Here is a 16437-nt window from a genome sequence, read left to right on the forward strand (position 1 = left end):
TGCAGTCTTAAAACTTAATAAAAGAATAGAGAAACATATACACTACCAGTCAAAAAGTCTGCACACATAGACTTTTTCATGTTTTTGATAGAAATCAATACCTTTTTTATGAAGATGTTATTAAATTTATATAAAAATACAGCCAAAAAATGACTATCATTGCTAATGGCTATTACTGCTTGAAATTACTTATTTTTCTGTTCATTATCCACATATGACTACAAAGCTCCAATTTCAGCAGCCATTTGTTTAGTTTCCTAGTGGTCAACTCCCTTAGCTTATCCTTTATGTATATTTTATATATATATATATATATATATATATATATATATATATATATATATATATATATATATATATATATATTTTTTTTTTTTTTTTAATTTTATTAATTTTATTGTAATCATTCCATTCAAATTGATCAGTTTTTACAAAAATAGGATTGAAAACAAATCGACCCCCACCCCTGAGAAAGAGAGCATGACCAATGGAGTAAACCTTAAAGCTTATAAACATACCTAAATTGATTAGTTTAGTAGGGCAATAGAGATGAATGGAGAAGAGAAAGAAATGCAGAGATGTCTTGAGAGAATTGCTTCCTCTGTGCTTTAAGAGCTTATTCTAAAATATTATTGATTAGATTCTGCCAGGTTTTGAATAAGTTCTGTACAGATCCTCTAAGTGAGAATTTGATTTTTTCCAATTTCAAATAGTATAAAATTGTATGCTTTGCACATATGGAGGTCGAGTGAATTCTCTGTATTGCTACTTTCCACTCCTTTTCTGATATATTAAGTAAGAGATCTTTTGTCCTCTTGGATCTTTGAAAGGGAGACTGTAAAATAATTTTATATATGTTGCAGAGATGGTGTTTAAGTCCTCGAAATTGAGCAATATTTTTTCCGGCATGGAGGAGGAGATGAGGAAAATCGGGCAGGTTCTGTTTAACAAAGTTCCTAATTTGAAGATAGTGAAAGAAATGTGTAGCTGGAAAGTTAAATTTGGAATGTAATTGTTCACAGGATGCAAAGATGTTGTCTATATAAAGATCTCTAAGCAATTTAATCCCAGATCTTTTCCAGATATTAAACATTGCATATGTTTGTGAGGGTTGAAAGAAGTGGTTCTCTTGCAGAGGTGCCACAGATAAAAGATTCTCCATCTTAAAATGCTTTCTACATTGGTTCCATGTTCTGAATGAGTGAAGCACAATTGGGTTATTAGTATATTGGCGATAACTTGCATTTATTGGGGCACAAAGAAGGGAATATAAAGAAGTAGTGCAGGATTTTACTTTTATTGCAGACCAAGCCAGTGTATGTTCATCTATTTGTGTCCAGGTTTTTATAGTTTGTATGTTTGCTGCCCAGTAATAAAACTGAAAGTTGGGTAGAGCCATGCCACCTTCTGCCTTAGGTCTTTGTAGGGTCGCTCTTTGGATATGTGGATGTTTTGAGTTCCAAATAAATTAGGTTATTGTTGAATCTAATTGCTTAAAAAATTATTTATTGATGTATACTGGAATGTTTTGATAAAAAAAGAAGCTTAGGAAGAATATTCATCTTAACAACGGTAATTCTTCCAGCTAGAGTGAGATGAAGGGTTGACCATCTATGCAAGTCTTGCTTCATTTTTTCCATACAGACGGCGAAATTTGTTGATAAAGAGCTTTGTGCTTACTTGTGATATTTACCCCTAGGTATTTAAACTGATCTGCAATGATAAAAGGTAGGGTGTCCAATCTAATACTATATGCTGGAAAGAGTACCCTGGAAAGAGTACATTTTTATTCAGATTAATTCTGAGACCAGAGATCAATTGAAATTCTGTAAGTGCTGTTAAGACTGCAGGCACAGAATTTTGTGGGTCTGATATATACAGTACCATATCATCTGCATATAGAGAAATTTTTTTGTTCCAGTCCTTCTCTGATAATCCCCTTTATCTGATAAGAATTTTGACAGTGAACCGCCAGTGGTTCAATGGCGACTGCAAATAGTGGTGACAAGGGGCATCCTTGTCTGGTACCACGTTCTAGTTTAAAGTAGTCTGAACAAATGTTGTTAATACAAACTGAAGCTTCTGGATTGGTATACAGTAGCTTATCCTTTATTAGTCATTTTAAGTGCTAAATGGCCATCAGATAAACCTTTGTAAGTGCATTAGTACTGCTGAAACTTGTTATTCTGCTCCTTCGGTTGCAAGGTCCCGGCATTCCTAAAGTTCAGCTTTGGGTTGAAAATAGTGTTGGACCCATACTAAAGTTTTGATTTTGGCACTGATCTCAGCCTCTGCACCTCAGTACCAATACAAAATGACACTGAAACAAATAACAGATAACTTATTATTTTTCACAAAATGAAATGTAAAATTAATGTTTTTCCACCAAAAAATGTATTGACAAAACAGCACTGATTGTAGTAAAATAACAGTGTTTTTTGGTTTTTGTAACAACCAAAACCAAGAAGAACACGGGTATATATGCTGAAGCACTCCTTGACCCACCAACCCTGCTATTATTGTCCCAAGTTCAGCCCATTCCATCTAAATGTGAGGGACATCTTTTTCTGTTTATTTGTTTACTGACCTAACTGACTTCCCAATACAGTCTGTCTCCCACTTCAAGGTCACGGTACTCAAGCACTCTGCTCCTTCCTCCACTCTCCACTCTCTATTGTCTTGAATTCACATGTCCTGCTCCCGCACATCACTCTGTTCTGCTCCTGCTGTGCCAGTACTGTGGTCCAGCAAATTCCAATTCTGTCCTTTAAGACTTTTCTGACTCCTCCAAGACAGGTCCCTGCCCTCTGTGCACTTTCTGCCAGTCAACTGCAGACTCTTGTACACTTTCCACTTCTCTCCACCAGCCTCTTCTCCTCTCTGCTGCAAATCCCACAGTTCACTGTGATACTTAATTTGAAAAACCCACTGCTTTTACAGAAAACATTTTGCTTGGCAGCTGTGGAGTTAAATGGCCCAGTGATTTGCTGGCTCAGTTTTAACAATACGTTTATATCTGAAATATTTTAACATAATATTTCAAAAATATAAACGCAGCATAAAGCAATTTCAGTTACAATTTCATGTAGTAAGATTAATGAGGGGCAGCACGGTGATGTAGTGGGTAGCGCTGCTGCCTCGCTGTTAGGAGACCTGGGTTCGCTTCCCGGGTCCTCCCTGCATCGAGTTTGCATGTTCTCCCATGTCTGTGTGGGTTTCCTCCGGGTACTCCGGTTTCCTCCCACAGTCCAAAGACATGCAGGTTATTGGCATTGGCAATCCTAAATTGTGCTTGCTGTGTGTGTGTGTGTGTTTGTGCGCGCCCTGTGGTGGGCTGGCGCCCTGCCTGGGGTTTGTTTCCTGCCTTGTGCCCTGTGTTGGCTGGGATTGGCTCCAGCAGACCCCCGTGATCCTGTAGTTAGGATATAAGGGGTTGGATAATGGATGGATGGATGAAGATTACTGAGCTTTGCATAATGTTGATATAGTACTGTTTTCAAAATTTAGTTGGTACTTTTTTAGCATTAGTATTCTGAACAACACTACTTCAAAAATGGCCAAAATGAAACAGCCTTCTCAAGAAACATGTCAATATTTTTTTTTCAAAGAATGAAAGTTACTCCATTTAACAGATTGCCAAGAAACAGAAGATTTCATACAAAGGTGTCTATTACTGTCTTGAGAGCAAAGGGCAAACTGAATCTAACCACGATATAAAAAGAAGGAAAAGGAACAGATGGCCAACAGCATAAGAGGATTACTGCCTCAGAGTATGTAGTTTGAGAAACAAACGTCTAACAGGTCCTCAGATGGCTTCTTCCTTAAATACATGCCAAATAGCAGCATCATCTGCAACAGTGAAAAGACAAGTCCTTCATACTGGCCAAAAGGGTAGAGTTTTGAAGAACAAAATATAAATAAATAAAATGGGCTTAAGAATACACACATTGGGAAGGATATGACTGGAAAATCATATTATGGTCAGCATTCTGAAATTAGGGGCGGCACGGTGGCGCAGTGGGTAGCGCTGCTGCCTCGCAGTTGGGAGATCTGGGGACCTGGGTTCGATTCCCGGGTCCTCCCTGCGTGGAGTTTGCATGTTCTCCCCGTGTCTGCGTGGGTTTCCTCCGGGGGCTCCGGTTTCCTCCCACAGTCCAAAGACATGCAGGTTAGGTGGATTGGCGATTCTAAATTGGCCCTAGTGTGTGCTTGGTGTGTGGGTGTGTTTGTGTGTGTCCTGCGGTGGGTTGGCACCCTGCCCAGGATTGTTTCCTGCCTTGTGCCCTGTGTTGGCTGGGATTGGCTCCAGCAGACCCCCGTGACCCTGTGTTCGGATTCAGCGGGTTGGAAAATGGATGGATGGATGGATTCTGAAATTATGTTCCCTCTGTGAAGTCTACTTCATTACCTGGGTTTTGAATGCCACTGAGCACCAAAGGGCCATAACATATTTAGACAGACCACAGGAAAAGCCAGTGAGCTTTATTCTGATATTAGTTCTTGTATGTAAGTATGAACGAACTGAGTAGCTGGGTCAGTCTGCTCTACAGATGGCAAAAAACAAAGAGAGATAATGCATGAAACTACAGTTCCACAGAGTAGGAACTCCAAATAAAATCGCTAAATTATTTCTGTTTTATTTGTTCTCACAACAAGCTCTACAATAAACACTGATTTGGTTAGCTCCTCCACCCTTAATCTTACATCTATTACAGAGACTATTTCAAAAAGCAATAAAATGAAAAGTAACTTGTACTGGAAAAAAGTGTGCTTGGAACAATTTGATGAGATTGCTTGATCCATAAAACTGACTTAACAGATAGCTTTAAGAGGACAATAACAGTAAGTAAGTTAAAGATTTGCAGAAATGAGGCTCAAGGGAGGTATAAAAATATTACTTTGTAAATGTATAACACCCAGAGATATGGGCAGGCTGTGTGATATTCCCTTAATTGTAATAAGAACATTTTTACCATCAGCATAGCCAAGTGTAAATATTCTGTAAAAAGCAGCAAAGGGCATTTAGAGTAAATCTATGAAAATAATCATATGGTAACAATATAAAAGACTTTTAGACACAAAATAAGCAAGGAATTCACCTGACGTTGTCTTCCGACAATTCCCTCCAGCTCATGCTCCCGAATTTGCAGCTCCTTCTGTAGCTCAACATTCTTGCCAATTTGCCTGGAAGAATCCTAAGAAATTAAACAAAACAGTATTGCAAACAAGTAAAGACAATAAATTAACAAAATTCCTTGAAAATACTTAGAGGTTATAAGATCAGACCATTCAATCCATCTCACTAGCTGGTTAGTTGAAATCCAAACCAAGTTTTAAAGTAAGGGCTCACTATGACTACAACATCTCTCATTACTACTATCACTTGGATGCTCTCTTTCTCCAAGCAACAAAATGCACACAATCCTGGCCTCTCCCTCCCACCACTGAACCATAAACTCTTTTACAAGCTCCACACTCAATCTGTATCTGTTCAATGTAGCTTTATTCTTCTTCCCAACTTCTTTTCTGGAAAGATTGAGTTTTAAGAGTTAAGATGGTAGATATTTTGATACAGAAATGCTGAGAGGCTATAAATCCTCCTTATAACACCTGTGAACTGAAACCCTTATCCCTCAGATGGCTTCAAAAGGCCTGGGTCTCTTAAAGGAAATATTCTTAGTGGACAACAAATAGGAATGCACTTGTTTTTCTAGCAGAATTAAAGTTTTGCAGTCCTGTACTAGATTTTCATGTCACTTATCTCTCCTTTTAGGTGGTACCTTGGTCCAACAGCCAGGTGGTTTCTATCCAGGCTGCCAATCTCTATTTTGCTCGGATGCCCCTGCCCATTGTACTTCCCAGACACCATGTCTGACTTGATCTAACATCTCCCTTAGAAGGCCATGCCTTCCCAGAATGACACTGCAAGTTACTCTTTCTGAGTGTGTGTCCTACTCTTCACTCTCTCCCTCTGTCATTCTTAAGCTTCTTCCAGACCTGTGGCCAGCTTCTTTGTGCCTTTGCTTATGAAAACCCCTACGCATCCTCAGTGACCTAGATGAAGCAAATGTTTGTCAACTGCTGAGTCAACAAGAAAATTTCTATTATATTAAACATTTATAAACACAGTTTATAGAAGTCAGCTGGAACAAACAGTATGCCGAACACAACTTATACAATGCCTTGAACTTTCACAAGCCAGAACATAGTTAATAAGTTTGATTTCTATATCTTGTTAAACATCATAGTTATATGATATGTAGGAGGCAGAAAAAATACAAATTCAATTACTATCAGAAACCTCCTTGATAACAAGCAGACAAGCCAGGTCATAAAAACAGAATTAAGAAACAATGGGATAGAATGTCAAAAGAAAAAAGTATAAAAATAATTATATCAGTCTTCAGTAACCAAGTGCACACGTAAAAAATTGTCTATGGGACTTGTATCTTACTCTACATGCCCCCCTACCTGATAGAGTAACCGGTCTTTTTCAGTCTTTATTTGGTGCTCCATCTCTTCATAGAGAGAACGTACTTCCTTGTCATGGTCACACTCCTTCCTGGGAAGCATTGTAACAAAATAACATTAATTGAATACAATATGAAGAGGGACAGGAAAAGAAAATGAGCCTGATCTAAACATACTGACCTTCGCAGGGCCTGTTCCATTGAGTCCTTCTCTAGGTGTACCTCCTGAATATGTGCAGACACTTTAAACAGAAATTTCTCAAATGTGGCAAGAAGTTCAGGTCTATCCTTCCGCAGACGTGCCCACAACTCACGAACCTCTGACTGACTAAAATTCAGTAAAAACAAAGAATAAGGAAGAGATGCTAAAAATACATTCCAAAATGTGCAAGAAATAAGAGAAAACTATGTAACAGAAGACGTGCACAAAATTGATCAGGTAGAAACATAGTATCATTTTACATTATTTACTGTATCTTAATTGTATTGTATTATGTAAGATTATTTAGTATGACACTGAAGCCATGAAAGGGTTATGCCACAAGTGATTACTGAACTTAAAATACAGAGAAAGGCCCCAGAAACTGCAGGAAAGAAATAATAACGATAGAGATGAAAAAGGCTTTTCTTTAAGGATCACAGGCAGTTGCTGCCTGTGCACAGTTAATGTCATACAATTTACAGAGACAGGACTTGTGTTTCTTGCCCAGTCTAAAGGAGATACAAGCTGGATGGCCATTTCCATTTTTTACGTTTTTTCTGGTAGACACAGCCAGAGGAGAAGCTACGTTTGGGCATGTTGTGCCTGCACCCACCCAGTTAGCCCATTGGCACATCTATGTCTGGAAGTGGTAGAGAGAGAGAGAGAAAAAGGCATCAAAGAAATAGAGTATAAATAAGTAACAAACCAGCAAGAAATACAACATGTTTCTTAAGTGTTTAAAAAGATAATGCCCAAGTAATGCACTTTACTTCAAATTTCTACAACAATAAATTCAGTTAAAATAAAATATTAGATGACACAAGCAGAGCTTCTAGTTTAACAGCCAAAGTGCACATTATGTGTACAGTCACTGAGGAAAATTAAATCTCCACACATTTTGACTTCCTGCTGACAATCAGCAAAAATTAATTGGATTTACATGCAATAGAGGCACATAGAATGTTTAGAACAAACATTTTTCCTCCAATTTCCATGGTCCTGTGCATCCTAAGGGTGAGACCCATTCTTTTCAATTCATTATTTAAACCAATTAAAACACAGAGAAAGCTATTACTGAGTGACTGAAAGACAAAGTGAACATGTTATTATGGATATTATGTTTTGTCCTGATGTTCAAGGTGATCTCTAGCAGAGGCTGTAGCCAAATTGCTACTTTTTTGAATAAATTCAAAATTAAGCCACACACCCAACTCTTATTACTCAGCTTTACCAAATAAATTTGAGAGCAGACCAAAATGAAAAGACACTTGTAACTTGTTTGCAATATTTACAGAATGTTTCAATTAAAGAAAGAGCTGCTGACATAACAGTCACAGCTGCATTTAAGCGGAAGGCATAATAAAACTTCCTCAATAAACAAACATTTGGAGTCTTTGGAGGTTTATCCTTATTTTTGGGTTGAGCTTAGTTTCTAAGACACTATAATAATATAAAGACATAAGGGCAATGTCTATGGTTTTGTGAAATGAAAGTTACAATTGCTAATTTTCACTCTCACTCTTACTGTTTAAAATGTGTGCTGGGTGAATTGTCAAAATGACAGGAATCGATCAATACACAATGCAGTTGTTGATCAAGGCGGAGTGTGAAAAATACTCTTTCTGATGCTACATGGAAAACCCATGTAGAGTACTTATGTGAGTAAACTGTAGTCAAGACACAGTCAGTCTATTTAAAAAATATTTTCAAAAGTTTATGTACAGACTACAGTATTTCAATTAAATCGTTTGACTTCTTCAAATGTATATGTAACCCAAATACAGTGAAATAGCTGCAATTTTTTGCTGTGCCTGTAAGATTTACTAAATGGGAAGTAGCTATGAAGAATAATGTAATTTTCTTTTATAGCAATAGTTTAAAAAATTATTGAGAATGATAATCTTTCTCAATCCAACAGCTTTTCAGTTTAGCTTTAGGCATGAGTTGATGCTTTAGCCTTTATTTCCTGAAGTGGCAATGATACGGTAGTTTTGTAGGTTAGATATAAAATGATAAATGTGAGAAAAAAACTGCAGGAAGATTCTGTGATAATACAGTAAATGAACATCCACGCAACATCAACAGCAAGTATGGCCCCAAACATTCAACCTCTCACAAAAAATCTAGTTCTTCTCCATTCTACACAAATTTGTTTTGACATAGGAATATTTTTTTGTATTATTTAAATCAGATTTTTTATGTGTATATTGATTGAATGGATGGTAAGTCAGACGTGGAATTTAAAACAGCATTTGTTTATTAACTTACAAAAGATGCCACAGTAACAGAAAAATAGATCTGCTGAACACTCATCTTCTCTTTGACATTTCTTGTATAATCAGATATGATTTTAAAAGATATATTGATACTACCAGAGCAGAAATACTGCATTTGTTTTATTTTAAAGAGCTCTCTGGACATTTTCTCACAGTATTTACTTTTCATGGCTAGGTAGAAGATTATAGCTAGTGTGAATATTGTGAATATCTCATTGTATAGTAAATTTGCCATAGAAAGTTTTCTACATAATATGTATCACTGGCTTTATTAAAGCCAATAGCTAATAGTTGACCTAGATTATGGAATTGAGACTCTCTTTCTGAGGCAAAAACTATATGCTATAAATTACTGAGCTTTGATATTATTAAAGCACTTAAATAGAGTTTGGCTGAGCTTCAACTTGCTTACACTAACAAACCAGTTAATGGAAGTAGCAAATTACAATTAAAATAGCAACTGAAAATTGAGAGGGTTGTTTCTCTTGAAAATTACAACAATTCTGTCGTTACAAGTCATTAATTGTAATAACATTGTTGTTGTGAAAATAAAGTGCACGCTCTGTGGTATATGATTCTTGACTGGCAACAGAAGAAACTTAAAACCAGGTTCTAAAAAGATTGTTATAAGTTCATGAAAAAAGAAATGCAATGAAAATTCATCAAAAAAGAGAGTTTCTACACTGCAATACATCTGGAATAATACACTAGCAGAAACTTAGTTATCAGTGCTTTCCCAGCCAATTTAGAGTAGAGACAGCAGGACAGAAACATTTTTATGCTAATAGAAATGTTTTACTGCAGTGGTAGAAATTATTTTTTATGTATAGACTCAGAAAATTCTTGCTCTGCCTGAAAGATTCTGTTTGTGGTATCAATGACACTAAAACTGCCACAAGAACTGGCAGTTTACTGGAACCTGTGTAAACTCGTCATGCTTTATTGTCATTTGAAAAAGATCTAACAAACACTAATAAATTATATAAAAAATTCTACAAAAATATTATGAACTATGAACATATTTAATTATAACAGAACAAGTAAACTGAACTGGCAATACAGAGCTCTTTGAGGAGCCCCTGAAAATGGTAGATAAAACCTCATTAGTGGAATCAGTGTTAGAAGCAGTTCATCTCTGTAGCTAAAAGCACTGCAATGATTAAAAACTGTACATGGCAACAGGGGTGGATGATATCTGACCAAAATTATAAAAGCACTGGATGCTTTGAGGGTGTTTTGGCTAATTTACTTTTTTAACATTATGTGGAAGGGGACCAGTGCCTCAGGACTGGTAGACTAGGGTGGCGGTCCCCATTTTCAAAAAGGGTAACAAGAGAGTATATTGTCATTACTGAAGAATCATACTCCTCATCCTCCCTATAAAAGCTTATGCCAGGTTACTAAAACTGAAAATTCACCCCATTGCTAAATCTCAGATTTAGGAGAAGTAATGTGGATTCATCTTGGTCTTACAGGAGAAGACCCCTATCTGTCCTATTTCAGATATTTGAGAGCCAAGACAAAGAATAAGGTATCTGCTTATCAGAGATAAATTCAGAGGGGAAGTCAAATTTCAACAAACTAGTAGATGGATAAGCACTAATTTTATAATATGGTTTAAAATTCAAAGCTTAACAAAAACTAATCATCATAATTAATACAAGCAAAAAAGGAAAATGACAATCAGTGATATTATTAATAAAGAACTAGTGCTTCATGCCACTTAGCCTCTGTATTTATGGAGCCAGACCTGTGGTCACAAATGAGGTACTAAGTTGAGACTACTGAAAGTGGGTATTAGACTCTCCCAAGGGTGCATACTGTGTCTGGTTTTATCATGATTTGCATGGGCAGGATGTCAAGACACAGCCAAGGTTTGTAGGTAACCAGTTTGTGTCTCTGCTGTTTACAGGTGATATAGCTTTTCTTGACCTCAACAGACCATATTTCTAATGTGTGCTGGAAAGGTTTACAGCTAAGCATGAGGTGGTTGAAGTTGTTATAGTTGTAGACAAATACTGCCAAAGGGTAGGAGTTGAAAGCCAAAAAAAAAAATCCAGAAAAACCAGCCCCAAAATCACAATTCAAACACAAAAATATTCTTTTCCTATGCTCTCCTTTCTTTAACACCTAAATGCAAAAATCTCAAAAGGAAAAAAAGACTGGATCCTTAATTGAAAGCAAGGATGCAAAGACATGAATCTCGCTATCAAATTTTGACGACTTGCAATTATGTAATACATTACATGACTTGCATGTCTACTGAGTGGAAATGTGTCTAGCAACTGTAAACAATAAGGCTACGAGTTTGAAAACAACACAAAATAGTAGCGTCCAGACAACAAAAGAGGTCGTGGTGACAATGCCAAACATACTCAAAATTCAAAATACTAATTAAAGATGAACAAAAAACTCAGGTGGTGAGCAAATAAGTGGCCAGAAAGGCAGCCCATGATGGAAATGAGAATTAGCACTTCCAAGTCTGAGGTTATGGTCCTCTCCTGGAAAATAGTGGCTTGTTCCCTGCAGGTGTAAGAGGAGATGAACTCCTCTTCCTGGGACAGCAAGTTCCTTGTGGTAGAATTCTCATCAGAGAATAAAAACAATTGCGAGATTAACCAATAAAACATTGTACTGCCAGAAGTTTTACAAACATTGTGTCAGACAAGGTGGTGAAATAGGAGCCAAGTTCACATGCAAAGTTGTTGATTGAGCAGTCCATCTTAATGTCCATTTTCACCTATGGTCTCAGGCTGGTGTGGAAACTAAAAACATAAGATTTCAAGTACAAATGATTGTAATGAGGTTTATGTACAGGGTGGATTGTCTCACATAGTATGACAGGATAAGGAGTTTCAGTAATATGGATGGACTTCAGAATAGAACCACTGCTTCTGAGGAGTGAGTGGTGCCAATGGAGGTGATTTAGGAATATAGTTGAGATACCCCTCAGAAAACCATGTGTAGAAGGTACACAAGGCACAGGGCATTAGAAGATAACTGACTGGCAGACCCAGCATCCCTCAGAGGAATTACAACTCTAGATTATCCTAGGAACATTCTGCAACAAGGGCTGGAAGAAGCTGCTGGAGATAGGGAGTCCTGGTCAACACAATGTTTGGCTACTGCTATGCTCACAAAGAAAAAGTAAAAAATTATGATGATGCTAATGCTTGCTTGAGGGAGAAAGCTTTTCTTAAAGTAAACCATTGATGTGTATAACATGGCAGCTATTATTTACTTTATTTAGGCCCATTTTTATTTTGAAATTTTTTTTTAAATCCCAGTTATACAAGCACTAATGAGGCATGTTTACTTCTTTTGCAGATGCTATGTCTGTTAATAGTGTATCTTAGAAAAAGTCAAATTAATAAGTTCCTTTCTGGGTCTTTTCCATCAAAGGCTCTGAACCCCCTCTGTTGATTGAGGAACCACTCACAGCATGAACAACTCCATGATCTGAAGCTGGGAGCATCCCAGCCAAAATCCCTAAATCCTCTTCTTATCCTCTTTATATATTTGAATATTGTCTGAACAGTGTGTTTAAAATTGATTTTGTGTAAAACCCTGCACATTTCAAGCCACCTTCTTGATCAAAAGTGAAACCTATCATAGTGGTCTTAATAACCCATTTGTGATTAAATTGACAGACAAAGATATTCAAATGGAGATCAAAGATGACTTACTCCTTAAACACCTGAGCAGCTCCGTGCTGTTGCATCATAACACAGAACCTCCTCTCGTCTTCATCATCCAACATGGACAGATCATTGTCCCAACCTGACACAAACGTATCCTCATGTACTGATGTGTCGAAACCTTCATTTTCTGACAGTACTTCTACTCCAATAAACTTTCCTGAAAGAGATAGCCAAACACGGATTGTACTTCACTGCTAAACACATTTTAAAGTATTCCATAAGGCCTGAGGCAGAGCTTACTATTCATGCTTATATACATTTCTTGCTTTTATTACTTACCCAAACCCATGCTAAATTCTAGTGGAGTCAAGTATCCATTATTATCTTGGTCTAGATTGTCAAATACATCCTCCAGCTGCTCAGGGGTCAAGGGTAATTCATTCTGAAGTCGCTAAATAACAGAAAATGTTTCACGTCATTACATTATAATGAAAAATACTGCAGAGTGGAGAAACAGCAAAAATGCTGTAACAAAACCACATATGGTACAATGAAACAGTGCAGGAGACACATATCACAACACAAAGCAGTGGCTATAAAAAATAGCAATGAATACCAACAAACATTTAGGACATTTAAAGTAAAAGTAAAATATCATAATAAACATTCTTTTTCATGGTCAATATCAGCAAACCAGTAGGGGAGGTTTCATAGGTAGCACATTCTGATATTTTTTAGGTAACGATGATAGAAGTTTCATGGTAAGGTAGTAATCATGCTGCTGGAAAGTGGTGATGTGTTACATGTTGATTAGCATATGCAAGTAAGAATTTCACTGTACTAATGTAGGCAGGACAACAGTGACCATTTAAACCCATAAACCTATAACTGTGTCTTGCTTAATGACACCATGTGAGTAAACAGTTTACCATTCCAGGGGACAAAATATTTATTACTGGAATGCAGGGTCGGAGATGATAGGCGATAAATGTCCTGTATGGATGGAAGCATTGTATGAAGTATCATATAATCATATATTGACAAAGTATTAGGAGAAGTTGTAAAAGATGTGTTTTATTAAAATCACATGAAACAATGATAAAACCAATGTGGGTATACAGATTCTTCTTTGCAGTAGCACCAGACCGCTGTGGGCATATGGTTCCAGGGATGTAGTGATGCATTTTAAGCATTGGTTACAATGGCCTTGAGATTTGCCTCAGTAGATTTTTCATATGAAATTAATCATGTATTGATAAAATTTTAAAAGTTACATTAACAGTTGTTTTATTAAAATCAACTGAAATAACAATGATGCCCATCTGCAAGTGTAGATTCTTGTTTGCTAATAGCACCAGATAACAGATGGAGTGCCTCCTTAGCATTGGCATGAGGATAAATGTAAACATCAGCAAGTAAAAGTACAATTTTTTTTAAGCCTGTTTCCAAGTTCCAGTCCTAGAGGACTAATAGGGCTGAACATGTTTTTGTTCCAACCCATTTCACACTCATTTTATCTCTTAACTATTCTTATTGTTTAATTTTCTGGTCTTTTCTTACACTTTGTCTAGAAATTAGCATTAGTGTGAGATTGACATTCATAAGATATTTAGATGTATTGATATTTTTGTCATAGTTCTAAACTCTTGACTATTTTTCTTCATTTTCCTCTCAAATTAATATAGTGTTTTTCTTTTTGTCTACATATTTTCATCATCATTATCATTTCAGGTGTTCTGGTTATTTAATCTGTTATTTACTAGTGACCATGCTTGTGGTTCTGACATTGAAGTAGGTGCTGCCTTTTAGAATTCACTGTTATTTGCTCTGCTCATTGTTAATTGTGATTATTATGATACAATTAAGGAAACAAACTCCCAGAAAAAGGTGAATTAACAGGAAATTGACAAAACAGAATTAAGAATTTAAAAATATGATAAAAATACAAATATTTCAAAATTTCTTATGACTATAAATCTCACACTAGTGCCCTTTTCTAAATGCATAATAAAATAATAAAATATAGCCAATTAAACAATTAGATCGATTAAAGGCAAAATGACTTACTGATAGTCTGCAGCCACGGGGTACCACAAGAGTAAACTTTGAAATGTCACTATGTTTTAAAATCTTTACTCAGGCAATGAAATATTCAGAAGATTAAAAATGCAAATTTTGCCCAAACAATAGCTAGAAAAATCACCTGCATATCCCTTTTGGTGATGAAACCTTTCTCCTCCTTGTCACATAACTGGAATAACTCCTTAGCCTTTTCCAACATCTCCTGCTGGAAACTCATGCCTGGTGCTCCACTCTGGTCAGACCTTTGGCTATCATCTGCTCCTGCACTTTGGTCAACTGGAATGGCGTCAAAAATATTGGGACCTTTTCTGGGATAAGGGCTACTCCCTGCCTCTCTCTCTCTTCTGGTGCTACCCCTGGACTCTCTCCCTTTCTTTATTCCAATGGAAACATCTGTGCCAGGATGCAAGCTTTCCATTCTAGAGGCAGGCTGCCCCCAGTGTTAACTTTCACTTTCCACCAAAGGCTGAAAAAGAGATATAAAACAAACAACTTAACACACCAGAGATCAGCTAATTTAGAGCAACAGTAACAATTCAAATAATGCATTACATCATTTAAAATGAACAGAATAATTATGATATATTATGCTGCCCTGGGTAATCGGGTTAGGAAAATGGAAGGATGATAATATCAATTTAGAAAAGCACGGCTGGGCAGGTAAATGGGTGGATTTCAGAAAAGACAGTAATTTTACCCAAAAGCCTGTAATTTTATTGTTATTAGTTGTAATCAATAAGCCTTACCATAATACATTTTTATCATGAATATATTTCTTTCTCAAAATCCACCAAAAATTAGCATTTAACTAATAGCTTCATAAATTTTATTATTGCAGTTAAAAAAAACCCAGAATTTTTAAACCCATCTAATCAAATACAGGGTCATTAGTAAAGGGTGAGTGTGAGCAAACAGCCCTGGCTCACCACAGTGACTACTCATGTAAATGCCCAATGGGTTAATTTAGGACAGTCCATGAACCCAACATGTATATCTTTTGGTTATGGAAGAAAACGGAAATGTCCAGTGAAAAACCCTTGTGGAGAGAACATGCAATCTCCACATAAATAACCACTAGGTGAGAATTCATGAGGCTACAGTATGAACAACTATCTTATCAATAGTCTTTTGATAATAAAACCAAACTAGTAAAATGGAATTAATTCATAATATTAAAATATGAGATTTATATGTTTTAATAATATAAAATTATATTTAGTTGAAATCTAACACTGTATTTGAGTTGCAAACTATTGTAATATGTCATGTTCAGGATCCATGTTGTACTATGTAAAATGTAAACCTCTGGAATATTAATTCCTATATAACTGAAGCATACACTTTTCTCAGAACAATATTACTACCACAACTTTATGTTATTGTGCTTTCTACAAAACATATCTAATCCAATATCTTAAGAGTCATAATAACCTGGTGTCTTGTGACCTTAGTTAGGCTCTTGACAGAGTGAAAGATTGTAACACTTGACAGTCACAAGTTGCTATCTGTGTTTGCTTAGCAAATATTCACCTTTAGGGCAAACATTTCTACAACAGTGTTATTAAACTTTTGATATATGACACTCATCTGACTACAGCCATTTGAAAATATATTATACTAATGATGAAGAAGAACTTAGTACTGCAAGGCGTTGTCTCCTTAGGAGAAAATAAAAGAAAAAAGAAATGAGAAAAAGGGTATAGAGAAGGAGTTCAACACAGTACTACTGAATCTTTCTCAAAGAATTATCATAACAGAGCATTCAT

General features: G+C 36.3%; 1 protein-coding gene across 1 annotated transcript in view; it reads right to left on the bottom strand.

Annotated features, from left to right (window-relative positions):
• Positions 1–16437, bottom strand: part of cracr2b (calcium release activated channel regulator 2B) — a 199784-nt gene that overhangs the window by 97102 nt on the left and 86245 nt on the right. Inside the window, exons 2-7 of the mRNA XM_051922047.1 lie at positions 14793–15137; positions 12929–13040; positions 12635–12806; positions 6652–6798; positions 6472–6562; positions 5100–5195 (exon numbers count right to left, since the gene is read on the bottom strand). Coding sequence (XP_051778007.1) covers positions 5100–5195; positions 6472–6562; positions 6652–6798; positions 12635–12806; positions 12929–13040; positions 14793–15089 — 915 coding nt within the window. The 5' untranslated portion in view covers positions 15090–15137. The remainder of the gene's footprint in view (positions 1–5099; positions 5196–6471; positions 6563–6651; positions 6799–12634; positions 12807–12928; positions 13041–14792; positions 15138–16437) is intronic.

Source organism: Erpetoichthys calabaricus, chromosome 2, assembly GCF_900747795.2.
Source record: "Erpetoichthys calabaricus chromosome 2, fErpCal1.3, whole genome shotgun sequence".
Lineage (NCBI taxonomy): Eukaryota > Metazoa > Chordata > Cladistia > Polypteriformes > Polypteridae > Erpetoichthys > Erpetoichthys calabaricus.